This window comes from Anabas testudineus, chromosome 2 (genome assembly GCF_900324465.2).
Source record: "Anabas testudineus chromosome 2, fAnaTes1.2, whole genome shotgun sequence".
Lineage (NCBI taxonomy): Eukaryota > Metazoa > Chordata > Actinopteri > Anabantiformes > Anabantidae > Anabas > Anabas testudineus.
In genome coordinates this window covers 32,366,559-32,387,018 of record NC_046611.1, presented here as the reverse complement: position 1 = coordinate 32,387,018, position 20,460 = coordinate 32,366,559, and the positions used below count along the sequence as shown (strand labels likewise).

General features: G+C 39.4%; 1 protein-coding gene across 1 annotated transcript in view; it reads right to left on the bottom strand.

Annotated features, from left to right (window-relative positions):
- Window positions 1-2,535: 2,535 nt before the first annotated feature.
- prkdc (protein kinase, DNA-activated, catalytic subunit) overlaps window positions 2,536-20,460 on the bottom strand; it is a 40,367-nt gene continuing 22,442 nt past the window's right edge. The window contains exons 47-86 of the mRNA XM_026361928.1: window positions 20,237-20,377; window positions 19,891-20,010; window positions 19,661-19,804; window positions 19,266-19,417; window positions 18,624-18,755; window positions 18,283-18,394; window positions 17,989-18,113; window positions 17,638-17,787; window positions 16,965-17,138; window positions 16,729-16,827; window positions 16,395-16,605; window positions 16,107-16,275; window positions 15,647-15,850; window positions 15,151-15,266; window positions 14,833-14,964; window positions 12,746-12,916; window positions 12,041-12,249; window positions 11,518-11,656; window positions 11,104-11,292; window positions 10,529-10,753; window positions 10,210-10,318; window positions 9,990-10,092; window positions 9,746-9,905; window positions 9,465-9,639; window positions 8,853-9,046; window positions 8,533-8,716; window positions 8,233-8,393; window positions 7,893-8,104; window positions 7,692-7,779; window positions 7,469-7,612; window positions 6,860-7,067; window positions 6,686-6,753; window positions 6,379-6,599; window positions 4,820-4,912; window positions 4,434-4,520; window positions 4,200-4,271; window positions 3,866-4,067; window positions 3,550-3,738; window positions 3,307-3,446; window positions 2,536-3,199 (exon numbers count right to left, since the gene is read on the bottom strand). Of these exons, the coding sequence (XP_026217713.1) occupies window positions 2,995-3,199; window positions 3,307-3,446; window positions 3,550-3,738; window positions 3,866-4,067; window positions 4,200-4,271; window positions 4,434-4,520; window positions 4,820-4,912; window positions 6,379-6,599; window positions 6,686-6,753; window positions 6,860-7,067; window positions 7,469-7,612; window positions 7,692-7,779; window positions 7,893-8,104; window positions 8,233-8,393; window positions 8,533-8,716; window positions 8,853-9,046; window positions 9,465-9,639; window positions 9,746-9,905; window positions 9,990-10,092; window positions 10,210-10,318; window positions 10,529-10,753; window positions 11,104-11,292; window positions 11,518-11,656; window positions 12,041-12,249; window positions 12,746-12,916; window positions 14,833-14,964; window positions 15,151-15,266; window positions 15,647-15,850; window positions 16,107-16,275; window positions 16,395-16,605; window positions 16,729-16,827; window positions 16,965-17,138; window positions 17,638-17,787; window positions 17,989-18,113; window positions 18,283-18,394; window positions 18,624-18,755; window positions 19,266-19,417; window positions 19,661-19,804; window positions 19,891-20,010; window positions 20,237-20,377 (6,129 nt within the window). The 3' untranslated portion in view covers window positions 2,536-2,994. The remainder of the gene's footprint in view (window positions 3,200-3,306; window positions 3,447-3,549; window positions 3,739-3,865; window positions 4,068-4,199; window positions 4,272-4,433; window positions 4,521-4,819; window positions 4,913-6,378; window positions 6,600-6,685; window positions 6,754-6,859; window positions 7,068-7,468; window positions 7,613-7,691; window positions 7,780-7,892; window positions 8,105-8,232; window positions 8,394-8,532; window positions 8,717-8,852; window positions 9,047-9,464; window positions 9,640-9,745; window positions 9,906-9,989; window positions 10,093-10,209; window positions 10,319-10,528; window positions 10,754-11,103; window positions 11,293-11,517; window positions 11,657-12,040; window positions 12,250-12,745; window positions 12,917-14,832; window positions 14,965-15,150; window positions 15,267-15,646; window positions 15,851-16,106; window positions 16,276-16,394; window positions 16,606-16,728; window positions 16,828-16,964; window positions 17,139-17,637; window positions 17,788-17,988; window positions 18,114-18,282; window positions 18,395-18,623; window positions 18,756-19,265; window positions 19,418-19,660; window positions 19,805-19,890; window positions 20,011-20,236; window positions 20,378-20,460) is intronic.

Here is a 20,460-nt window from a genome sequence, read left to right as displayed (position 1 = left end):
CAAAGTCAAAATGGGACACACCTCCAAAGGTGGTTTAGAATGACCGAGCTAAGATCCTGTGGGACTTCCAGGGATACAGACTGACAAACTGGTAATGGCCAACCAACCCAACATAGTAGTGGTGGACAAACAGGAGAACAAGGCTGTAGTGATAGATGTAGCAATTCCAAGTGATAGCAACATCAGAAAGAAGGAGCACGAGAAGATCGAGAAATAACAAGAGCTGAAAGAAGAGCTGGAAAAGATGTGGAAGGTGAAGGCACAAGGCCGCTCGAAGGAAGGAGCAAGTGGAGAATTTTATTTTATTTTTTTATATTTTATTCCTTTGTGATCAGACTTTAATCTTGTTTGAGCTTGAAGGAAATTTCTTTAAAAGTTATTTTTTTAAAATTGATTTACAAGTTGACTTGTGTGTTTTTCTATTTTATTTTTTATTTCTTGTTGTACGGTACCAGTCACTACCTTTGCTACTTTGGTCCCAACTTTAGGGTAAAGACAGTGTTAGATTTTAAGTCATATCAGACAGTCATCCTTAAATCTTATGTGATGTTCCAAAAAAATGTCCTAAACAGTTAAGTATACAGATGTAAATGACGATAGGTGGATCCCAATTCCCTTAATTGCATCCACTTTTCCCTCACTTGCGTCCCACTAAAGATAAATGGAGGGATCCAAAAAATCAATAAATAAAACAAAAATACAAGGAGAGAGGACCTGAGGAAACAGGGTTTTGGGAGATATAATCTTCTAATATATCTTCTCCGCTGTCGATTGTCATGATGTTTGTTTCTGATAATGGTGGATCAGCTGTCCGTCAGACTTTGTGGTCACTTTTTTTTTTTCAGCTTATAATATGAAAGTTCTTCAAGGCTTTTTGTCAGCAACTGCCTGTGATCCAGATGATGGATCTGAAAACATTTATTGGTTATGTTTTAATGTTATAAGTGTACTTCAGTATAAAACTTGCTGGTGTTGTGATGCAGTTTAAGATCAGTGCAATCAACTGCAGCCAATCACTAATAGGCTTCCAATAAAAGAGTGTGATGGTCCAATTAAAGACTTCTGTGAGGGATGGTCTTCTGGTGTATCTTTGCTTATCTCTCATCAAATATTGTTCCTCGTTCCTCAGAATTAAGGCTTTAGGACGTCTTTTAAGATGGAACATCAGAACAACTTCCAGGGGGGGGGTTAACCAATATCTGGTCCAGGTGATTAAATTCCATCTACAAGGGGGCAACAAGACACGATGTCTCTGGAGGAGTGTGTACACTGCAGGCTGCTTATTTTACAGATGGAAGAATAGTTCAGTTGAGCATATTCAGTGGTATTACTGTCTGAATGAGAAGATAACGGTGTATGTGATGATGTAGTATATGGACATGTTCAGTCTTGTCGATTTGGCATTCATATCGAGTGGCTTCATTTAATGAAAATGTTCCAATAACTTAAAACTAGGCTAAAGTTCTAGTTTTATCAAAGTGTACTGACAAAAACAACTGGGAATCAAAAAGGAGCCACTGACATTTAAATCCAGTTTGTTTTAGACTCATCAATGTAACTGGTGACTGAGAAATGTATCATATATTTATGTTGTAGATTTGTGTTTACCAGACAGCATTCCAGCCAGCCCAACCAGTCAAGGCAGATGGTCGCTGGAGGATTCTTCTGTTAAAGGGAGTTTTTTCTGTCCACTGTTGTTCAGTGCTTGCTTGTTAGATTTTCTGTCTTTTTTTTTTTTTTTTTTTAGCGCTATATACCTAAAAATAAAATGAACTGAATAGGCCTGTTCCTGTTCGAGTTTCGTCAAGTGGCTTTTGATGGTGCAGGACACTGACACTTGGGCTTTCCCTACAGGAAAGACGTACACTTGTAAGGATTACAATGGTATACTGTACTACGACCTGTGGTGTATTACTGTCCAAATAATTATTTCGAAGGTGTAGTCACACAGTCTGTTTCACCACAGCTTTTATACACACACAGAGGGTTTGTCGGTGATCTGCACAAGTCAGAACCCGAAGGAATTTTCAAGGCTTCTTTAAGCTGGAAGTGGTTAACACATGTTCCCTGAAAATACACTTACATTATATTTCAGTCTTTTAGTCAGTTGTTTTTTAAACTGAAAGTTCACTACTTCTTTTAGTTCCATTTGAGTCACTGGACTTGAACTGCTCAGATTTCAATACTAGAAAAACGTGGTCATCATAACATGTCATTAGTAGTGTGACTGGGTTAGTTATAGATTGTAGTGATACCATACCAGAGTTACAAATGAACCAATGAGGTACAGTCTACATCCAGGTTCAGCAAATTAGGACTCCCGAGTTATCTGCAAGTGAAATGTTTGTTGATGATTTTCCATCATCACAGCAAATGAATAAAGGTGGTAACATTAAACATACGTGTAAAGTGTGAAAATGTGTGCTTCCTGCACCAGTCGAATGTGAGCATGTTGACATCTACTGCAGGTGACAACTGAGAAGTTTGATACTTAAAAAAAAAAAAGAAACAAAAATTAGCTATTTGTACAATTGTTTTATTTGAAACATTACACAACATTAAAGATTGATGCTGGTTCACTTCAGAGTAAGGGTAAGTAGGTGCTTATGCTCATTTGGTATCCGATTTCCAAATGTTTTTTTCAAAATTGCAAATTAGATTAGCGATTTAGTGATTTCGTTGATTTAGCGCATTTAGAGTTCACTTACAAGCCCCTACTGTGTCATAACCCAACAGATAAGAAGAATTGTTCACAGATAGAAAAGAGGAAACATTGCAGATCACAAGGATCTTTGTGAACCAAACAATACAAGCTAATTTCCTTACCTACACACTTCCTGACAGTGTAATATATAATGTGAACAATGCTTGCACATTGTGCAAGTGATATGATCTGCTTAAAAATTAATGTCAAAGAATTCAAAACTTCATCCACATCCCATGCTTGTCTCCTTTTCAGTCACGTTGGCGTGACTATGGATGGAAATCAAAGAATCACATCCATGCTTCCCAGCCCACATAAACTCTGCCCAGCACATTTTGGTCCATGGCTTGGTCAAGCAGACACTCCACCTGCTGCTCCACTGACAGGCCTGCAGCTGGAAGCTTGGAACGTATGTTGTGCTCCTCACTCCCCAGAGCCACAGTCTGCATCCCCGGGAATGCGAGGTCCTTCTCAAAGCCCAGCTTCAGCTCCTCACTGACAATATAAAATCAACATCTTAACACACACACACACACACACACAAGTGAAGATTCTTTGTGAAGATCCAGTAGAGCATCTTAGACTGATATTCGATGACATACCTGGTAATAGCAGCTGGATTTGCTCCTTCTAGTTTTCTACTGCAAAAGTTCACCTTCTGTAAGGGATACCAGTTGATTTCTTTGGTGTTTATGTTCTCAGTCCAAGTGCCTCCTTTCTTCAGCTGTTTTAGCTCAAAGTTCTGTGGGATAGTAAAGAGATGATGTTTTCCTTATCTACTGTAAATTGGTCAAACAAACTGCTTTAGTGTTTACTGGGATTTTCCCAACAGGAGTATTGGTTACCTTCCAGTCCAGTGATGGCTCCTTCACAAACACATCCATGGTGTTAAGCAAAAGGTCTGGCTCGGCTCTATAAGCTCTAAGGGAGTGAACCATGACGCTCTGGATCAAACCCGATTCCTTCAGTGGTTGCATTAGATTCACAAACTGTCTGGTCAGCCGGAAAGGCATGAGTTCTGGCACAGGGAGAAACTGCAAGGACAGAAAGAGGCTGTGTTTGTTTCTTTTTTAGCCATATTAGCACGTCTTCAGATGGAAATGTTGGGATGTCCAGTTGCTCCATCTGACACTGAAATATCCTGAGTATCATTTCACTAACCTGTGTGGCTGAACCGAAAGCGTGACCAAAGTCGATGCCAATCATGCCTCCTGTTTCCATGTTGATCATGAAGTTGGACAGGTGGCGGTCTCCGATACCCAGAATCCAGTGGCTCACACACAGCAAAGCGTGAGAGCAGATGAAGTGAGAACGTAAAGAAAGAAAAGCCACAGGGTTGTTGCACATCTTCAAAAAGGCTCGCCTACAAATTGGAAAGGAGAAAAAAAAAATGGTACTGACCCTGGGAGCAGTTTTGGACTGCAATTGGAAGTTACACTTTAAGTTGTCTTAAAGTTTTGTGTAATATTCTATAAAAAAAAACTTGCTCACTTACTTCAGGAGATCACTGGGTACTTGCTGCAACATTTTCATAAAGTTGCTGACTGTTTCAGCACGTTTTGCTTTCCTGACAAAAGAAGAAATGTTTGAGCTAATTTCTGTTCACTATTCATATTCTAGAAACCAACCTGTTATACTACAACAGTTCTACAACCAAAGTGTAACTCGATCAGTTACTACCTGTAATGTAACCTCTGGTTTTAGAAACAGTGAACATCAGGAGACATACCTGTAAGCCAGACTATAAAGTGCGATGCCACTCTCTTTTGAATTTGAAGCAAAGCCTGAAAGCCATTGACTGTAGAGTTTAGGACACCTTAAAGTAAAGAAATCACATGGCATCACATTGCTATAATACTTTCAGCATTTGCAATAAGCATGTATTACCATCAATATATATAAATAAATACTTTTTATATAAAATATCACTACAAATATCTGCCCCTCTTATATTTATTCAAAAAGAAGTAAACAAACACATAAAGACAAGTCACAAAAGTTTTACGCCACAAACATTCTAATTTACAGTAGTTAATAAAATTATTTCTCTTCTAGAGCACAGCAGATTTCTTGGACAGTACTCTAATATTTTTACAGTAACTGTATCAAGCGTACCTCTGAGCATTTTGCTGTTCCTCCTGGGTCATTGTGTTCCACAGGAACTCTTTTAGGGTGCAGGTATTTTCCATCCACTCAATCAGGCCAACTCTGTAAAGACAGTAAAAACTAAGTTGGTTTCTCTGTACATTTTCTGTAGTGGTGTCAGGAAGTGGTAACAATGTTAAAGCCCCATCCCAAATACACACACACACACACACACACACACACACACACACACACACACACACACACACACACACACACACACACACACACACATAAATAAAATTAGATAAATATATACAGTGGCAAGAAAAACTTAACCTTAACCGTAACCTTTTGGAATTTCATGGTTTTCTGCATTAATTTCTGTGCTCTGCTCTTCATCTAACTCACAACAATACAAAAACACAGTCTGCTTAAAATAATACAACACAAACATTATATGTTTTCATGTTGTTGTTTTTTTAACATAACATGTAAACATTCACTGTGCAGGGTGGAACAAGTATGTGAACCCCTAGCCCAATTGGAGCCAGGAGTGAGCCAACATTGAGTCCAATCAGTGTGATGATATTGGATGTGTTGCTGAAAGCTGTCCTGCCCTTTAAAAACACACACCAGTTTTGGGGTTTACTGGTTTCAAGAAGCACTGCCTGATGTGAACCATGCCTGGCAGACAAAAGCTCTCAGAAGACCTATGATCAAGAATTGTTGACTTGCATGAAGCTGGAAAGGGTTACAAAAGTATCTCCAAAAGCCTTGATGTACTGTTCTTTGGTTGTGTAAAGCTGCTTTGTGACAATGTCAAATGTAAAAAGCGCTCTACAAATAAATTGAATTGATGTTCATGTGTCCACGGTAAGACAGACTGTCTACAAATGAAGAAAGTTCAGCACTGTTGCTACTCTCCCTAGGTGTGGTCGTCCTGTAAAGATGACGCAGAATGCTGAATGAGGTAAAGAAGCATCCTAGAGTTACGTTTGGTTGAGGTTATTGGTGCCAAAGACGGGTCAACAAGTTATTAAGTTCACATACTTTTCCACCCTGCACTGTGAATGTTTACATGTTATGTTCAATAAAAACATGAAAACATATAATGTTTGTGTACTATTATTTTCAGCAGACAGTGTTTTTCTATTGTTGTCAGTTAGATGAAGATCAGAGCACATTTTATGAGAAATTAATGCAGAAAACCATGAAATTCCAAGTTTTTCTTGCCACTGTATGCTTAGTGCTATGATCTGGGGCTGCTGCAGGTGGTCAGGTCTAGGTTGAGCAACATTATTGACCAAGTTATATTGAATGGTGCCGTATTAAAAGCTAATTGTGGTCTAACAAAACATTAGCATGTGTGACGTTTTTTGGATGTGCAGTGTAAATACAATAAATAAATCAAAGTATAAAGAATAGCAAAATAATTATTAAACACAAAAATAACAATAAATAAATAATAATATATAATAATAGTTTTTATAGAGGGGAGTCTCGCCAATCACTGACTGGAATCAGGGCTAGAGACAGGACATCAGTAGCTGGTGATAAAGAAAGGCATGGACAAATGTGGTCAGCACCTTGTGGTAATGGGAATGACTTGATAGGTGCGGAGCTGCAAGCCTCTGTGTGTGCAGATGGCGTCATGACTCAGCAAAATGTTCATGACACTAAAAAGCTGCTCGATGCGTTGGTCCTGACGGAGGTCCTCCCCACCCTTGACCAGAAAGGGATGATCCCGCTCATCGTCCCCGCGGATGATCAGGCGCTTAGGGCGACGAATGGAGGTCATCACCTTTACCTGCAGGGTAAAGGTGATGGCACTTACTGGGCAGCCAGTATGGAGACACCACACTTAGACACAAGATGGTTTAAACAACAACATACCCTTTCATCAAAGCCTGTGATTTTTGTGTGATACTCTGGTAAAGGTTTAGATCGCCCATCATACTGTCCTACATAGAAAGTAAAATATTTTGGCATGAACAAAACACAATTTATCTGTAAATTTACAGTTTACAGATGGCCCCGATTTCAGTTGTAACTTTTTCAAGCTGATACCTGGGATTTCTAGCTCATTGCTGAACTGGTCTGCTTTGAATGCACTTAGCCAGGGAGAGTATTCCTTCAGGTTTCCCGGTTCTGTCTGAAAATCACGCATGGCTGCTGCCAGATTTTCCACCTGCTGCACCAAGCTTTTATCCTTCCTCTTCTCAAACAGCTTGCTGCCTTTAGGTCCCAGCAGTTTCTCCACATCTTTAGCAAATTTCTGTTAAATTAGAGAAAGAAACTGCTGCAATAAACAACATACAGACAAGTCATTTTGATAATCATCTAGAAACTTCAGTCAGGATCTTTAGGGAAAAAATTAAAAAAACAAAAAAAACTGTATGTGGGGGAAAATGTCTAAATGTTTGAAGCTACCACCTTCACCTGTTCACAAATTCAAACACAGCAGTGAAGTTTGCAGTTAGGCTAACTGGTGACTCAACATTGCAAAAGGCTCCAGCACCCCTGCAACCAGTTTGTGTTACAGCAGCTCTTTTGTAAGAATGGACCACACAGGCTAACCACATGCACCACTGAGTCTTGGGGGCCCATGACCCTGTAGCTCGCTCAATTATTGTCCTATGTTGCCATATACATGTACAGAATTGAATACGGACAAACCTGGATAAACTTTTTCCGAAACGATCCATGACCATCTGTGTTTGGATCTCCGAGTGAAGAATACATCTCGTCATACATGTCACCCATCCGCTTCTTGTCAAAGCTTGGTTTTGCCAACTCGTTTTTTACATTGTCCCACCAATCCTGTGGGGACAGATGAACATAATCAATGAGACACTGAAAACTAGTAGCCAGCTGTTTGACTCATTCATAGTTGAATTACCTTAAAAATCATCCCAGGATTTGTAAGCTGCTGCAGTGCATCCACAAAGTTCTTCACAGTTCCTATCTTGCCCAACATGCTGCTGAGCCTGTTGGCACACAAACCATTTTCATTGAGATAAATACTAAGTAGTACTGAAAATACACTTTCACTATTAAACTAAATATGATGGAACTTGATTTTGTTCTCCAAACAACTGGCCTGTTGACAAATTCCCGCTGCTTGTGTCCTGTGGCTGAGACTTCAAACTGGTAACTCTCGCTGCTGATCATGAGAGCGTAAACAAGAGCTTGGGGGTAGCACTCTGCTATCTGCCCAATGCAGTGCTGCACTGCTACAGCTTCTGGTTTGTCCAAGAGTGCAACCATTTGACTGATCCAGCTAATCAGCATCCAGCAGGGAACTGACATAATCTAAACACAAACAGATGTGTTGTCACTATGTATGACTAAAGAAAACATATTTTATAGGATACTGCTAGACTGACAACAAACAAGACTTTTTAGTAAGGTGTATCTTACAGTTATCTCAACTCACTAACCTCTTTCTTCATGAGGTCCAAGGTCTCAGCAGGGTACAACTCGACAATCTGTAGCAGACGTGGGAACTTAAGGCGAGCTTCCTCTGAGTTCATCTTCAGTGCTTTCATCATGCTCTCCACTACATGAACAGGCAGAGCCAGAAAATCTGGAAATTGGCTTTCTGGGAAAAATAATAATAAATACAAAATAAATAAAAGACTGAATGTGAGGACATCATAATGAAAGTGAGATGAGTCATTTATTCAGAGTGAGTTATTGGCATGAAAATCCTTGAATTATCCATTAGTATTATTACTCACCAGTATCACCTTGCTCTTCCACTCGCAGTCGTTTGTCACAGAAGTTAGCCAAAGTCATGTATGTCTCTATGATGCTGCTAGTCTCAACACAGTCCTGAGTGTAAGACTGAAGTTCTTCATCTGCCTTTTTCGTAGCATCACACAACATCGCCAACGCTTGAAGCTGCAGCCCCATTTCCACTTTCTGCAGGATAAACAGTTTAGTTTATTGACCAAATACCCTTTACCTGTTTCACACACACATTCTGAGCACAAGTTAAGGCTTCTTACTAAGACTGCAAAGCAGCTTCACAGAAAGTAGTTGTCTGTGACTGAAGTACCTTTGGATTTTCACTGGACCCTGCAGCTCCAGAAAGCCTTACAACTTTCTGGGCCTTCTCTGCATCAATAGATCCCAAGACTGAGGGGCTTCTGCTTACACCTGTAGCCAGGATGTGGAAAGACGTACCCTGGAGTATCTTTTGGCATCTGAATACTTTAGCTGTGGCACTCTGACAGTCAGTCTGAATATCCTCTGCAGAGAGAAAACAACAAGACTATGTTTCTTCAATGTTTCTTCATTTGTCCTTCTTTTTTTTTTTAAATACCTGGATTTAAATTAAATCGTAAATTTAAAAGAAATATTCCGGTTGCAACTGAAACTGTTAGGCCATTGTTAACACTCTTTGGGGAAACACTATTCTCCTTACTACTGCTGTATGTACACAGTTTTGTGCTTGACGATACCATATTGATAATATATACTTTTGTTTAATGATATATGAAAGTGGGTTTAGTGCTTTTTCTGGTATTTGCGCTGAAGGTATTGGCAGCAAAACAGAGAGGTTTAGAGAACTCTCTTCAACAGCGTCTTATTGGGGAGTTGCATGGAAGCACTATTTCTTTAAGGGATGATCTTATAAATTGTTAATATGAATTGTTTTCCATCTTACCCAGGAGCGGGATTGTCTTCAACATGGTGCTGATTTGCTCCACAGGACCCTGGGTCTGGCTGCGTTTGTGACTGTAGCAGCTAAAACTGTGAACCCATCGCATCAACCAGGCTCTATTAGTTTTAGCCTCTCTGTGAAGTTCCTTTAGCAGCTTGGTAGCAACGGAAAAGTTATTCTGAAACAACATGAATAAGCCAAGGTGTAGTTACAAAGTGACAGCACAATAACAGTCAGACAGTAAAAAACAAAACAAACAAAAACAAAAACAGTTATTTCTTCACCTGCTTCCACGCACTATCAGCCATGTGTAGCTTCATGCTGAACTTGCAGTCATTTACTAATGTGTCAATGTCATCTGCTGAGCCTTCTGAACCATCCACTTCCATAGTGTGGGGAGTGTGGCTCTGCAGCTGTTCCCTGATCTTGTCCAAGAAGAAACATCTGAAGTGTAGAGATCAAATGTGAGGCTCATTTTTTATTTTTACCTTAATTGGAAAGATTTGTTCGTAAACCTGTTCTTCATACCGAGATGTAATGATATCATCCCATACGTTCAATGGATCCACTTTAGCATCAGGAAAGCGCTCAGTCCATAATCGGATGAGCCGTTTAAGGGAGCTCACAGACACTAATGATTAAAAAACAAACAAGTTACTGCACCTTGAGGCAGAGCCAACGGTTCATTTTAAATATCCATTTTATTTGATATTCATAGTTTGAATTATTATCACAGATTCCACACACCCTTCTCCTTTTATGAACAGCAGGAAATCCTGGATCTCAGTTAAGGACTGCACTGACTGCAGGATGGTCAGGCGACTTTCGGTCAAGAGTGTATCTACACTGGAGTAGCTCTGTATGATGCAAAGAAACTGAGTGGTCTTGTGGTACGCACTGCATGCACATTTACGCACACACACGCACACACACACACACACACGCTCACACACAAAAAGGACTGTGCACTCACTTCTGTGCACTGACCAGATATTTCTAGACAGAATTACATTATGTCTATCTAAAACTGTAGGTGATGGACAAAAACAAGATGTGTAACAGCAGACCTCCATGAAGAGCTGCATGGCGTAGTTGGTGTAGTATTGGGCGCGGTCGTAGTCCTCCTGCAGGATGTAGAGCAAGCTGAGCTCTTGGCTGTAATGACTATCCAAGAGCTTTTTGCGCTCCTCCACCTTCATGGCTTTGTCGATGAAACTCAGAAGAGTTTGGTCCCGCTCCCCCAGCTGCAGCTGCTTCAACATGCTGCGGATCATGTGCTGCAGGTACATTTCCTGCCGCAAATGCAGAAGACTGATGTTAGTTAGACTGAAGTATTACAACTTATGCACTTACATGATACTAACAAATTTATTTCACTACATGTTGAATATTGCATTCCCAAAGGGCTTAAAAGTTTGGTGTTGCTACAGAGTACAATATGTAAGATTGTATTCACAGCCACAGCAGTAATTTAGTTATTAAGAAGGATGCGTGAGATTATCCAAAGTACAGTAGCTTTTCATTCTATGCCATTACAGCTCATTTAACATGAGAGACTGTAGTTTGGTTTGGAATCGAAACTGGCAGGATGCCATTCCTCCCTGTTACATGAGACTAGACTGTGAAAGGTCACTTCTGTTACCTGGTAGAGAGGCTCTGACCACACCTTCTCCAGGTTGGGTGGGGAGTTTTCATCAATATACACAGTGGAGCAGTACTGAAGAGACTTCCACTCAGTCAGATGACTGTAGGCCTCCATGGCAGCCATTTCCCAGAAGTCCTTCTCAGATTCAGTGGGCTCACCATCATTCCAAACCTCAGTGTTGAGACCCTGCCAGTAAAGAAGGTAGTCTGCACTTTTCTCAACCTTTCATGCTACTTGGATCACTAATATTACATCCCTACGGTATACACCCAGCAAGCAATGTGGAAAATGGTGTCAGTCAACTGACAAGTTACCAAAGCACTGGATTTCTTAATTTTACATCTACTATACATTTATTGACAACTGACCACTGTCTACTACTGTGATGCGAGAAGCTCAAAACTTGGATACCTCATTGTAAAGCTTCACAGCTTCTGCAAAGTCGCTGTTGGCTTCAGCTTGAAGAGCAGCACAGGTGATTGACTTGGTCCCAACTTTCCCACCAAATATAGCACGGACAACATCATAATCCTCCAAAGATCTATAAAGCCTGGAAAGCAGATGAACATTTAGAGTATTACCCTTGTCAAAATTAGCAACAATTGTCCAAAAGTGACAGATCTGTTTATGTAATGTAGCTCTTCACAGTACCAATCCAACAAAATACATGAATGTGTGATGTCTGTATGAATGTTACTATCTATATGGAAAAAGTAATAACCAAAAAGAAAAAGAACAGAATCAGAGCATCAAGCTATTTGTGAAATTCTGAAAATTCTGACTCTTTGTGTTTAATGAGCTGTATACTTAATCACACTTTTATCATAGTATTGTCATAACAGAGACACCAGCTCACTTAAACACTTTAAAGTAGCTCTGTGTTTCTACCATTCAGCTCCAAGACAAAAGTAGGACTACAATAGCTCTGTAATACTTTGCAAGGTGGATCCATTTCTTGGTGTCTGGGGGGATCTCTTTGCGACCTCGTGAGCGTTTCGCAGGAGGCTCAAGTTGGACACCAGCATTCAGCAGGCTCTCCTCCAGCAGCAGGATGCCAGACGGCTGCTGGAGACTCACCATGCATGTGGAGCTGATGGCTGCTGGGTCGAGCTGCTGCAGTTCCTTATGCTGGTAACACATGTCCTGACACAAGAACCAAAAGAACATAATTTCAGCTCATGATGTTTCAGCTTTAAAGTTTTAATAGATATGAGGCTATGTTTTATGTTGCTTGACTTATCTAGGTATATATACCATCATATAAAACCTGACATATTTATTGCACAGTCATCTTTTGATCTTAAACCCAAATGTCTTTAGTGTACAGCAACCACACAAATGACCTGGCCTTCTTATTCCAATACTTTCGGAGTGAACTGTAAAAGCAAGGCCCTACAGTATAGAGAACATTTTCTTTGTTGCTCATTTGTTAGCTGTTCTAAAGAGGTGAAAGATGAAGTAATATTTGACTTGTCTTACTGGCCAAAATATATAGTATTCATGTTGAGTAAATGTGGCCAGTTTGCAGTAATTCATTCCAAAAACTACTTTATTTTGACTTTATTTTATTATCAATAATTATTACAGTTGCTCAAAAGATAGGTAGATTATTATTATTATTGCTTGCTGAGGGTCATACCTGTACACATGATATAAAAGGAGGGAAGCAGAGTGTACTCTTGCTCAGAAACATATTCATGTTGGCCCGCAGCTCCTCTTTAATCCTTGCATCCTCCTCTGGTTCTTGTTCAATGTCAAGAATACCAGCAAACAGGGAACTGAACAGCTGTTTGGCTAAAATTGGATCTCTCTACAGGGGATATCCATAGAAGAAATACATACATGATAAAAGTACTCAAAGAATGTTGTCTCCTTAGATATATACACACACACACACACACACACACACACACACACACACACACACACACACACACACACACACACACACACACACACACACACACACACACACACACACACACACACACACACACACACACACAGGTGGTGGTCGTATAATTAGAATATCTTCAAAAAGTTGATGTATTTCACTAATTCCATTCAAGAAGTGAAACTTGTATAATGTACTGTATACATTCATTCTACACAGACTGATATATTTGAAGTGTTTATTTCTTATCATTTTGATGATTAGAACTGACAACTAATGAAAACCCCAAATTCAGTATCTCAGAAATTAGAATATTACTTAAGACCAAAACAAAGAAAGGATATTTCCCACACTCTTATCAGCTAATTAACTCAAAACACCTGCAAAGGCCTTTAAATGGTCTCTAGGTCTAGTTCTGTGGGCTACACAATCGGTAAGGGAAGACTGCTGATTTGACAGTTGTCCAAAAGATGACCATTGACACCTTGCACAAGGAGGGCTAAACACAAAAGGTCATTGCAAATGAGGCTGGCTGTTCACAGAGCTCTGTGTCCAAGCACATTAATAGAGAGGAGAAGGGAAGGAAACGATGTGGTAGGAAAAAATGTACAAGCAATAGGGATAACCCCACCCTGGAGAGAATTGTGAAACGAAACCCATTCAAAAATGTGGGGGAGATTCACAAAGAGTGGACTGCAGCTGGAGTCAGTGCTTCAAGAACCACTACGCATAGACGTATGCAAGACATGGGTTTCAGCTGTCGCATTCCTTGTGTCGAGCCACTCTTGAACAGCAGACAACGTCAGAAGCATCTCGCCTGGGCTGAAGACAAAAAGTACTGGACTGCTGCTGAGTGGTCCAAAGTTATGTTCTCTGATGAAAGTAAATTTAGCATTTCCTTTGGAAATCAGGGTCCCAGAGTCTTGAGGAAGAGAGGACAGGCACAGAATCCACGTTGCTTGAGGTCCAGTGTAAAGTTGCCCTGTCATCTGCTGGTGTTGCTCCACTGTGTTTTCTGAGGTCCAAGGTCAACACAGCTGTATACTAGGACGTTTTAGAGCACTTCATGCTTCCTGCTGGTGACCAACTTTATGGAGATGCAGATTTCATTTTCCAACAGGACTTGGCACCAGCACACAGTGCCAAATCTACCAGTACCTGGTTTAAGGACGGTATATGTGTTTTTAATTGGCCAGCAAACTCGCCTGACGTTATTCCCATAGAAAATTGATGGAGTATTGTGAAGAGGAAGATGCGATATGCCAGACCCAACAATGCAGAGGAGCTGAAGGCCACTATCAGAGCAACCTGGGCTCTCATAACACCCGAGCAGTGCCACAGACTGATCAACTCCATGCCACGCCGCATAGCTGCAGTAATACAGGAAAAAGGAGCCCCAACTAAGTTTTGAGTGCTGTACGTGCTCATACTTTCGGTACATTGGTAATGGCATTGTGATTGCACTTTTATTATGTTCCATTCTTTTCTTTTCTTTTCTTTTCTTTTAAATTGTTAAGCACTTTGGTTAGTCTGCTGTTTTAAAAGTGCTTTATAAATAAAGTCATCTTGTCTTGTCTTGTCTACTTTCATGTTCATACTTTTCATTTGACTCAGATTTCCAAAGATCTGTCCTAAAAAATTTTTTTTTAATGAAATAAACACTTAAAATATATCAGTCTGTATGGAATGAATGTATACATTATACAAGTTTACTTCTTGTATGGAATTAGTAAAATACATCAACTTTTTGAAGATATCTACTTATATGACCAGCACCTGTATATATATTAATATAAACATGGGAAGACCACAGAGAGCTGTGGCAGTCTGACCTGAGCTAGTGCTTGTAGTGGCGCAATGAGGCTACTATATGGGATCTGGATGTCTGGAAAGTCTCCCACTCTGTAGTTACGATAGAGAGTTACCTGACCCTCTTTTCGCAGCCTTTGATCTGCTTTTTCTTCCTGTAGGAACCCCAACAGAAGCCCTAGTGGTTAGTGATGGTGGCAGTTTGGAGAAGTGACTGACAGTAAGCTGGGACTTTACAATAACCAATCTTAAACCTTGTTTGTGCTACCTTATAGCATTATAAAACACAAGTGTACCAAGGTTACTGTACATCAGTATATTGGTTTTTTAATGATTAATACCTTTTTCTGCCTTTGTAGTTTGATCTCTTTTTGTGCATATGTGAAGCTGACTTTCTCCTGATCCTTGAGAAATCTGCGTCTCAGTCTTAGAATGTTATTACGTTGCTCATTTTCTGCTGTAAAATACATAAAAAATGTTTACATTAATAGACTTTCATTTACATTAATAGACTTTCAATTTATTTAAAATCTACACTGCTACAGTGGTTAAACAAGTACACTGCCCTTCAAAAGAAATGGAATAGTGTGACCAATTCCTTTATTTCTGAAAACATTTTGGGGGATTCAAACAAAAGGTGCTATCTTCAAAGTTGTGTATCACAGTTAGACGTAAACCTTGGAAATACAAAATATTCATCGTTTAATGTCAAATGTCACCACAGCATAGAGTGGATTTAGGGATATATTAGAAAGATGAGAAAAGATTTGAAGATTAGAATTTTGTCAAAACTGTCCTTATTCAAAAAGATGTGGTTTTCTTTTCTAAGACACAAACCTCTGGAGCGACTGTCCACCTCATCGGTTGGTGCAGTAAGGCGCCTCAGACCAAATCCTTCTCCCACTGGTCTCCTTGCTAAAGCATGCCTCTCTGCTTTCTTGTCAAACACCAACAATGAAGACATAGATTCAGAGTCTGGTGTATACTCTGCTAGAGTATCCACGCTGCTTCCTGTCAGCCAGTTATAGGCTGTGCGTCGACCTGGAATAAAATACAAACATGAAAGTTTAAATGTGTGTTCACACCAACATGTGTTTTAGTGCTTTAAAGGAATCTGTATAATTTTAAGTGGAGTAGGTATACTAAACAAAAGTATAAAGTATATTTGCAATAATACACGGAAATACAATTGAGAATTGAAAGTGCAAACGGTCTTTCCTGCTGCTGAACTTGATTTAAGATATTTTACAGCAATATGTTGCTGTTCTACCATGTGGATACCTAATTACAGGGGTACCTGCTGTCTGTGTTTGGCTGAACTCCAGGGACGTCTGAGTGGCTCTTAGCTTCCCCTTCATGGCTCCAGACTGGGACACGCTCTCTGTGCTTTGAGAACTTTGGGTTTCAACAAACATGGGAGTCATCACTGTACTCCTGAAACGCCAATTGGAATCAATAACATAGTCCTAGGGGGAAAAGAAAAATCACCATTACATCAAGCTCAATGGTGGCATACAAACAAAATTATTTCAAACCTTTTTAGCTGAATCAGAGAAGTATTAAGTACAGAAATATTTTCACTGACCTGGAATGTACACTCTGACAGGGGATACTCAAACATATTTCGTTTGAAGTCAGGACTCTGACTGGTCATTTCCAGCAGTAGATTACTAGCCAGACTCAAGAAACATCGTTCTATTTGACACGAGTACAGAGAACGAAGCACCATCAGCATTCGCTGAAGGGTTGCTGTAGGAAGTCGCTTCTCCTGACTCCAAAAGTTCTGAACATAAAGCCTAAAAACAGACATGAATGCTCTCAGTTGAAACTTAAGACTAAATTTTGTACTATGAATTCCCCTGCTTCTGAAATATATAAAATGTAAAACATAGGACAAGTGAGAAAGAGTGGATACTTACTGAAGGCCTTGGTTTTCTTCAGACAGTCCCTGAAGCAGTGTCTCTTTAGCTGCATTCAGAATCTCTACTGAGGTATTATCACTCATGCTCTCTTTATCACTGGAGAAATGAAACAGTACACAACAGTATATGAGTAAAGTTCAAGTCAGGAGTAGTAACACTATAAGTAACAAAACAAAGAAAAATGATGATTTGATGATCTGTTCGAGGACAGAAGACAATAATGCTTACAGTACCTGTAGTTGTCCTGGATCCACATAAGAATGTCATACATCCTCTCTCTGCACACTGGTGAAGGGTGGGAGATGAAGGCTGTCACAGCACTTAGGAGCTCCTGAAGCTCAACAGGAGTTAAAAGGACAATGATCTTGTGGATGATATCCAAACACACTATCTGTCTTGCTTCATCCCTGAGCACACAGAAGAGAAATGTGCAGAAGCAAGATTGCAGTATAAATAAATATCCAGTTGTGCTGTTTATTCTACTCGTTATTTACTCTTCTTTATCTAAATGTTGAAGAGAGATTGCAGTGAATGTAAAATCTATTTGTTCACAATGTTGTCAGAGGATTTGCACATTTTTTTATGTGACAATGATTGGTAAAAAAAAATCTAATTTTGACTTGACATACTGCAGAGTGGAGCTGGAAGGTGGTTGGACAATGTGAGTAAATCGCTGCTTTTCAAAAAACAATTACAGAACGCCCTGTACCTGCTCAATACTCTTTTGCTTTACTCAAGAGGTTATACATGTTGAAAGTGACAACCTCCTGGTTCTACTCTGTGTATAGTGTAGAAGCAGTGTACTGTACCAGAAAAGCAAAAAAACTTTGCTACATAAAAACAACTACACATTGTATAGGCCTGCAGGTTTGGTTAATCATGAAGAAGAGTGTGGTTAGGACTTACCTATGGCTCATCATCTGAATGAAGCCTGTGGACTTAAGCTGCAGAAAGATGTCTGGGATGACATCAGCTCGGCTCAGCACACACTCAAGACAATGAGTCTTTAAGATGCCATGCAACTTTGGCAGCAGGCAGAACACGTGGTTGATGAATCTGGGGAGAAAAAAAACAAAAACAAAAAAAAACAACAATTAACCTTTATAATAAAAATAAAAAAGCTGCAGTTACTCTAGGTAGGCAGCTCAACAATTAGACACATTTAGTTATTCAAATGCAATATGCACAAAACGCACCTGAAAAAATGATTAAAGTATGACACAAAATGTGATAAATACAGTCAAAATATAAACTCACCGATCGATAAATGGAGGAAAGTGCTTTGACACTTTGTTTAAGCAAATAATGAACTTGTCATCCATGTCTTTTTTCTTCAGATTTGTTATCTTACTAACAGCAAGATTGAGAAGTTCTTTATGTTGCTGTGATAAGAATGAGAAATGAAAAAATGGCACATGTAACAATTATGTAGTACAGTATATTTAGCATAGTTTAAAAAGAAATATACTTGAAATATATATTTAGATATACATGTTCTGACACAAATATCAATCAAGTATAACTATTTAGGCACTGAAGAAAGACCCATACATTGTCAATTTCACTCATGTTCTTCAGGATGAGGCCGATAATTTCAGCAGCAGCTGAGTAGACTTCTTTATACCTCACAAAGGACAGGTTGTTAGTGAGAGACTCGATGTACCTGAAACACCAGCACGCCACACAGAGCTTACAATATAATTTGTAAGATAGGAGTATGTAAGCTACTGCACAACACATGTAAAGAAGCCATTTTTCCAACTATATTCAAGCTTGCAAGATTTGCATACTTATCTGCAGGACCAGTATGTAATGATAATGTCTGAAACAAAAAGGCTATCAGGTGAGACAGTGTACAGTATGTTGGCATTTAGCTACAATGTATATGTTACCTGTCATATTCAATTCCACATGAGGCATCATAAGCAGGTAGGTTGTTGGCCAGGATGATTCCCAGCAGCTGAAGACCCACAGAGTTATCTTTGCTGTTTGGGTCGGTGCCACAAAATCTCTCATATATCAGACTGTAAGTGCAACAAAATGGGAAACAGACAAAAATTTTATTTCAACTATACAGACTTTCTCCTCATACACAACCAAATGTATAATCATCGTTGCTTTCTTCTGTGAATGGACTTAAGATAAAGGCTTTTTTTTTTCCATTCTAGTGCAGACAAGAAAATAATTCAAAATCTTTCAGATAACTGGGAATATTTTAACAAATGTAAATTTTTTTAAAAGACATTTCAACACAGATTTGCTTAACCTGTGTTAACAAGCACCTTTTTGAGCTTTGAAAGATGACACATATCAGCCAAGAAATAGAGTCTGTAGTGTGTGGACCCATCAAGATATTTTCCATCAAGTCTGTTTTCTCTGGAAATTCACTCATTTACACTTTCGATCCCTCCATTTGAACAGCGCTAAAAATCCCCACTCGCTTGCTTCGTTTTCACTACTCACTACTTCACTACAGTTGTGTCCCATTTCCACTGAACAAGAGAACCTCTTAGTGAGACTGTAATATGGGCTACCTGTAAGAGACATGCAGACAGTCTTTCCAGCACTCTACAAGAGTGCGAATGATCTCCAGGTTGTGTCGGAAAACAGGCCTCTTAGAGTGGAAGCAGTGCTTGATTAAGAACTCTAGCAGCCGGTTGGCGAGGACTTCATCTCTGGTGTTACCCTGAGTCATAAAATACCGTAATTAATGATAGTGGTGACAGATAATGATTTATTATGTTCATTCCATTAAACAATAGCTAAAGAAAATGTATTCCACCTTGAAATGTACCATACTTCTACATTGTTCTATGAAAATCTACCAAACCACATGGAATAAATGTACTATAAATCCTGATGTGTGATTAGGTTACAAAAAGTGCTAACGCCTTATTATTTCTGTCTTTAAAACAGATTTATGAGCAACCTTGGGGTTGACCAGGCTAGTCCAGGATAGCACTGTGACCACAATATCCACCACCATAAAATGGATTCCTTCTCCTCCATTGTTTCCACACACAACAAGCTGCAACAGCGGCCCTAGCCAGTGCTTGGCATATGGTCGGAAAACCTGGAAACATAAAGAAACAGCAAAGATTAAATTCAAAAGGTAAACGGACAGTATTATTGATAGAAAGACCTGATGTTGTCATTCACCTCCTCTGTGTTGATGATTAGCTTTGAGATGAAGAGTCTAATATTCAGAGGTGTGGCTGGATTTGCTAGTTTTCCATGCAGAAATTTCATCCATGGAGGAAGCTCACTGGGGAAGCTACCCTGTTTCATTAAAATTGAACAGCATATTTTTCAGAACAGCCATATTTATAGACAACAATATTAATTAAATTTCACAGAATCACAAAATCAAACTTTATAATGGAAAAATGGTTCATGTTTGTCTCCTATTTTCCTGTGTTTGTGTCACTTAAATCTTCTTACATAGAGTATGATACAGTTAGAAAAAGATGAAGAATACAAAGACAGCCAAAACAGTGTCACTGACCTGTTCAATTTTCGGGGTTATGTTGTTCCTTTGCATGTGTCCAATAAGAGCAGTCATGGTTGCCATGCACTCATGCTGATTCAGCTCATCCATTTCTAAATCCACCATTGCATCCTGGGAGGTGTTTGTCTCCTCTGTCTCCTAGATTTACAAACACACCAACAATAGCAGATTTTAACATTTAGTGTCAAACTCTTGACACCCCTGAGCTTGAGCTGAGGAAA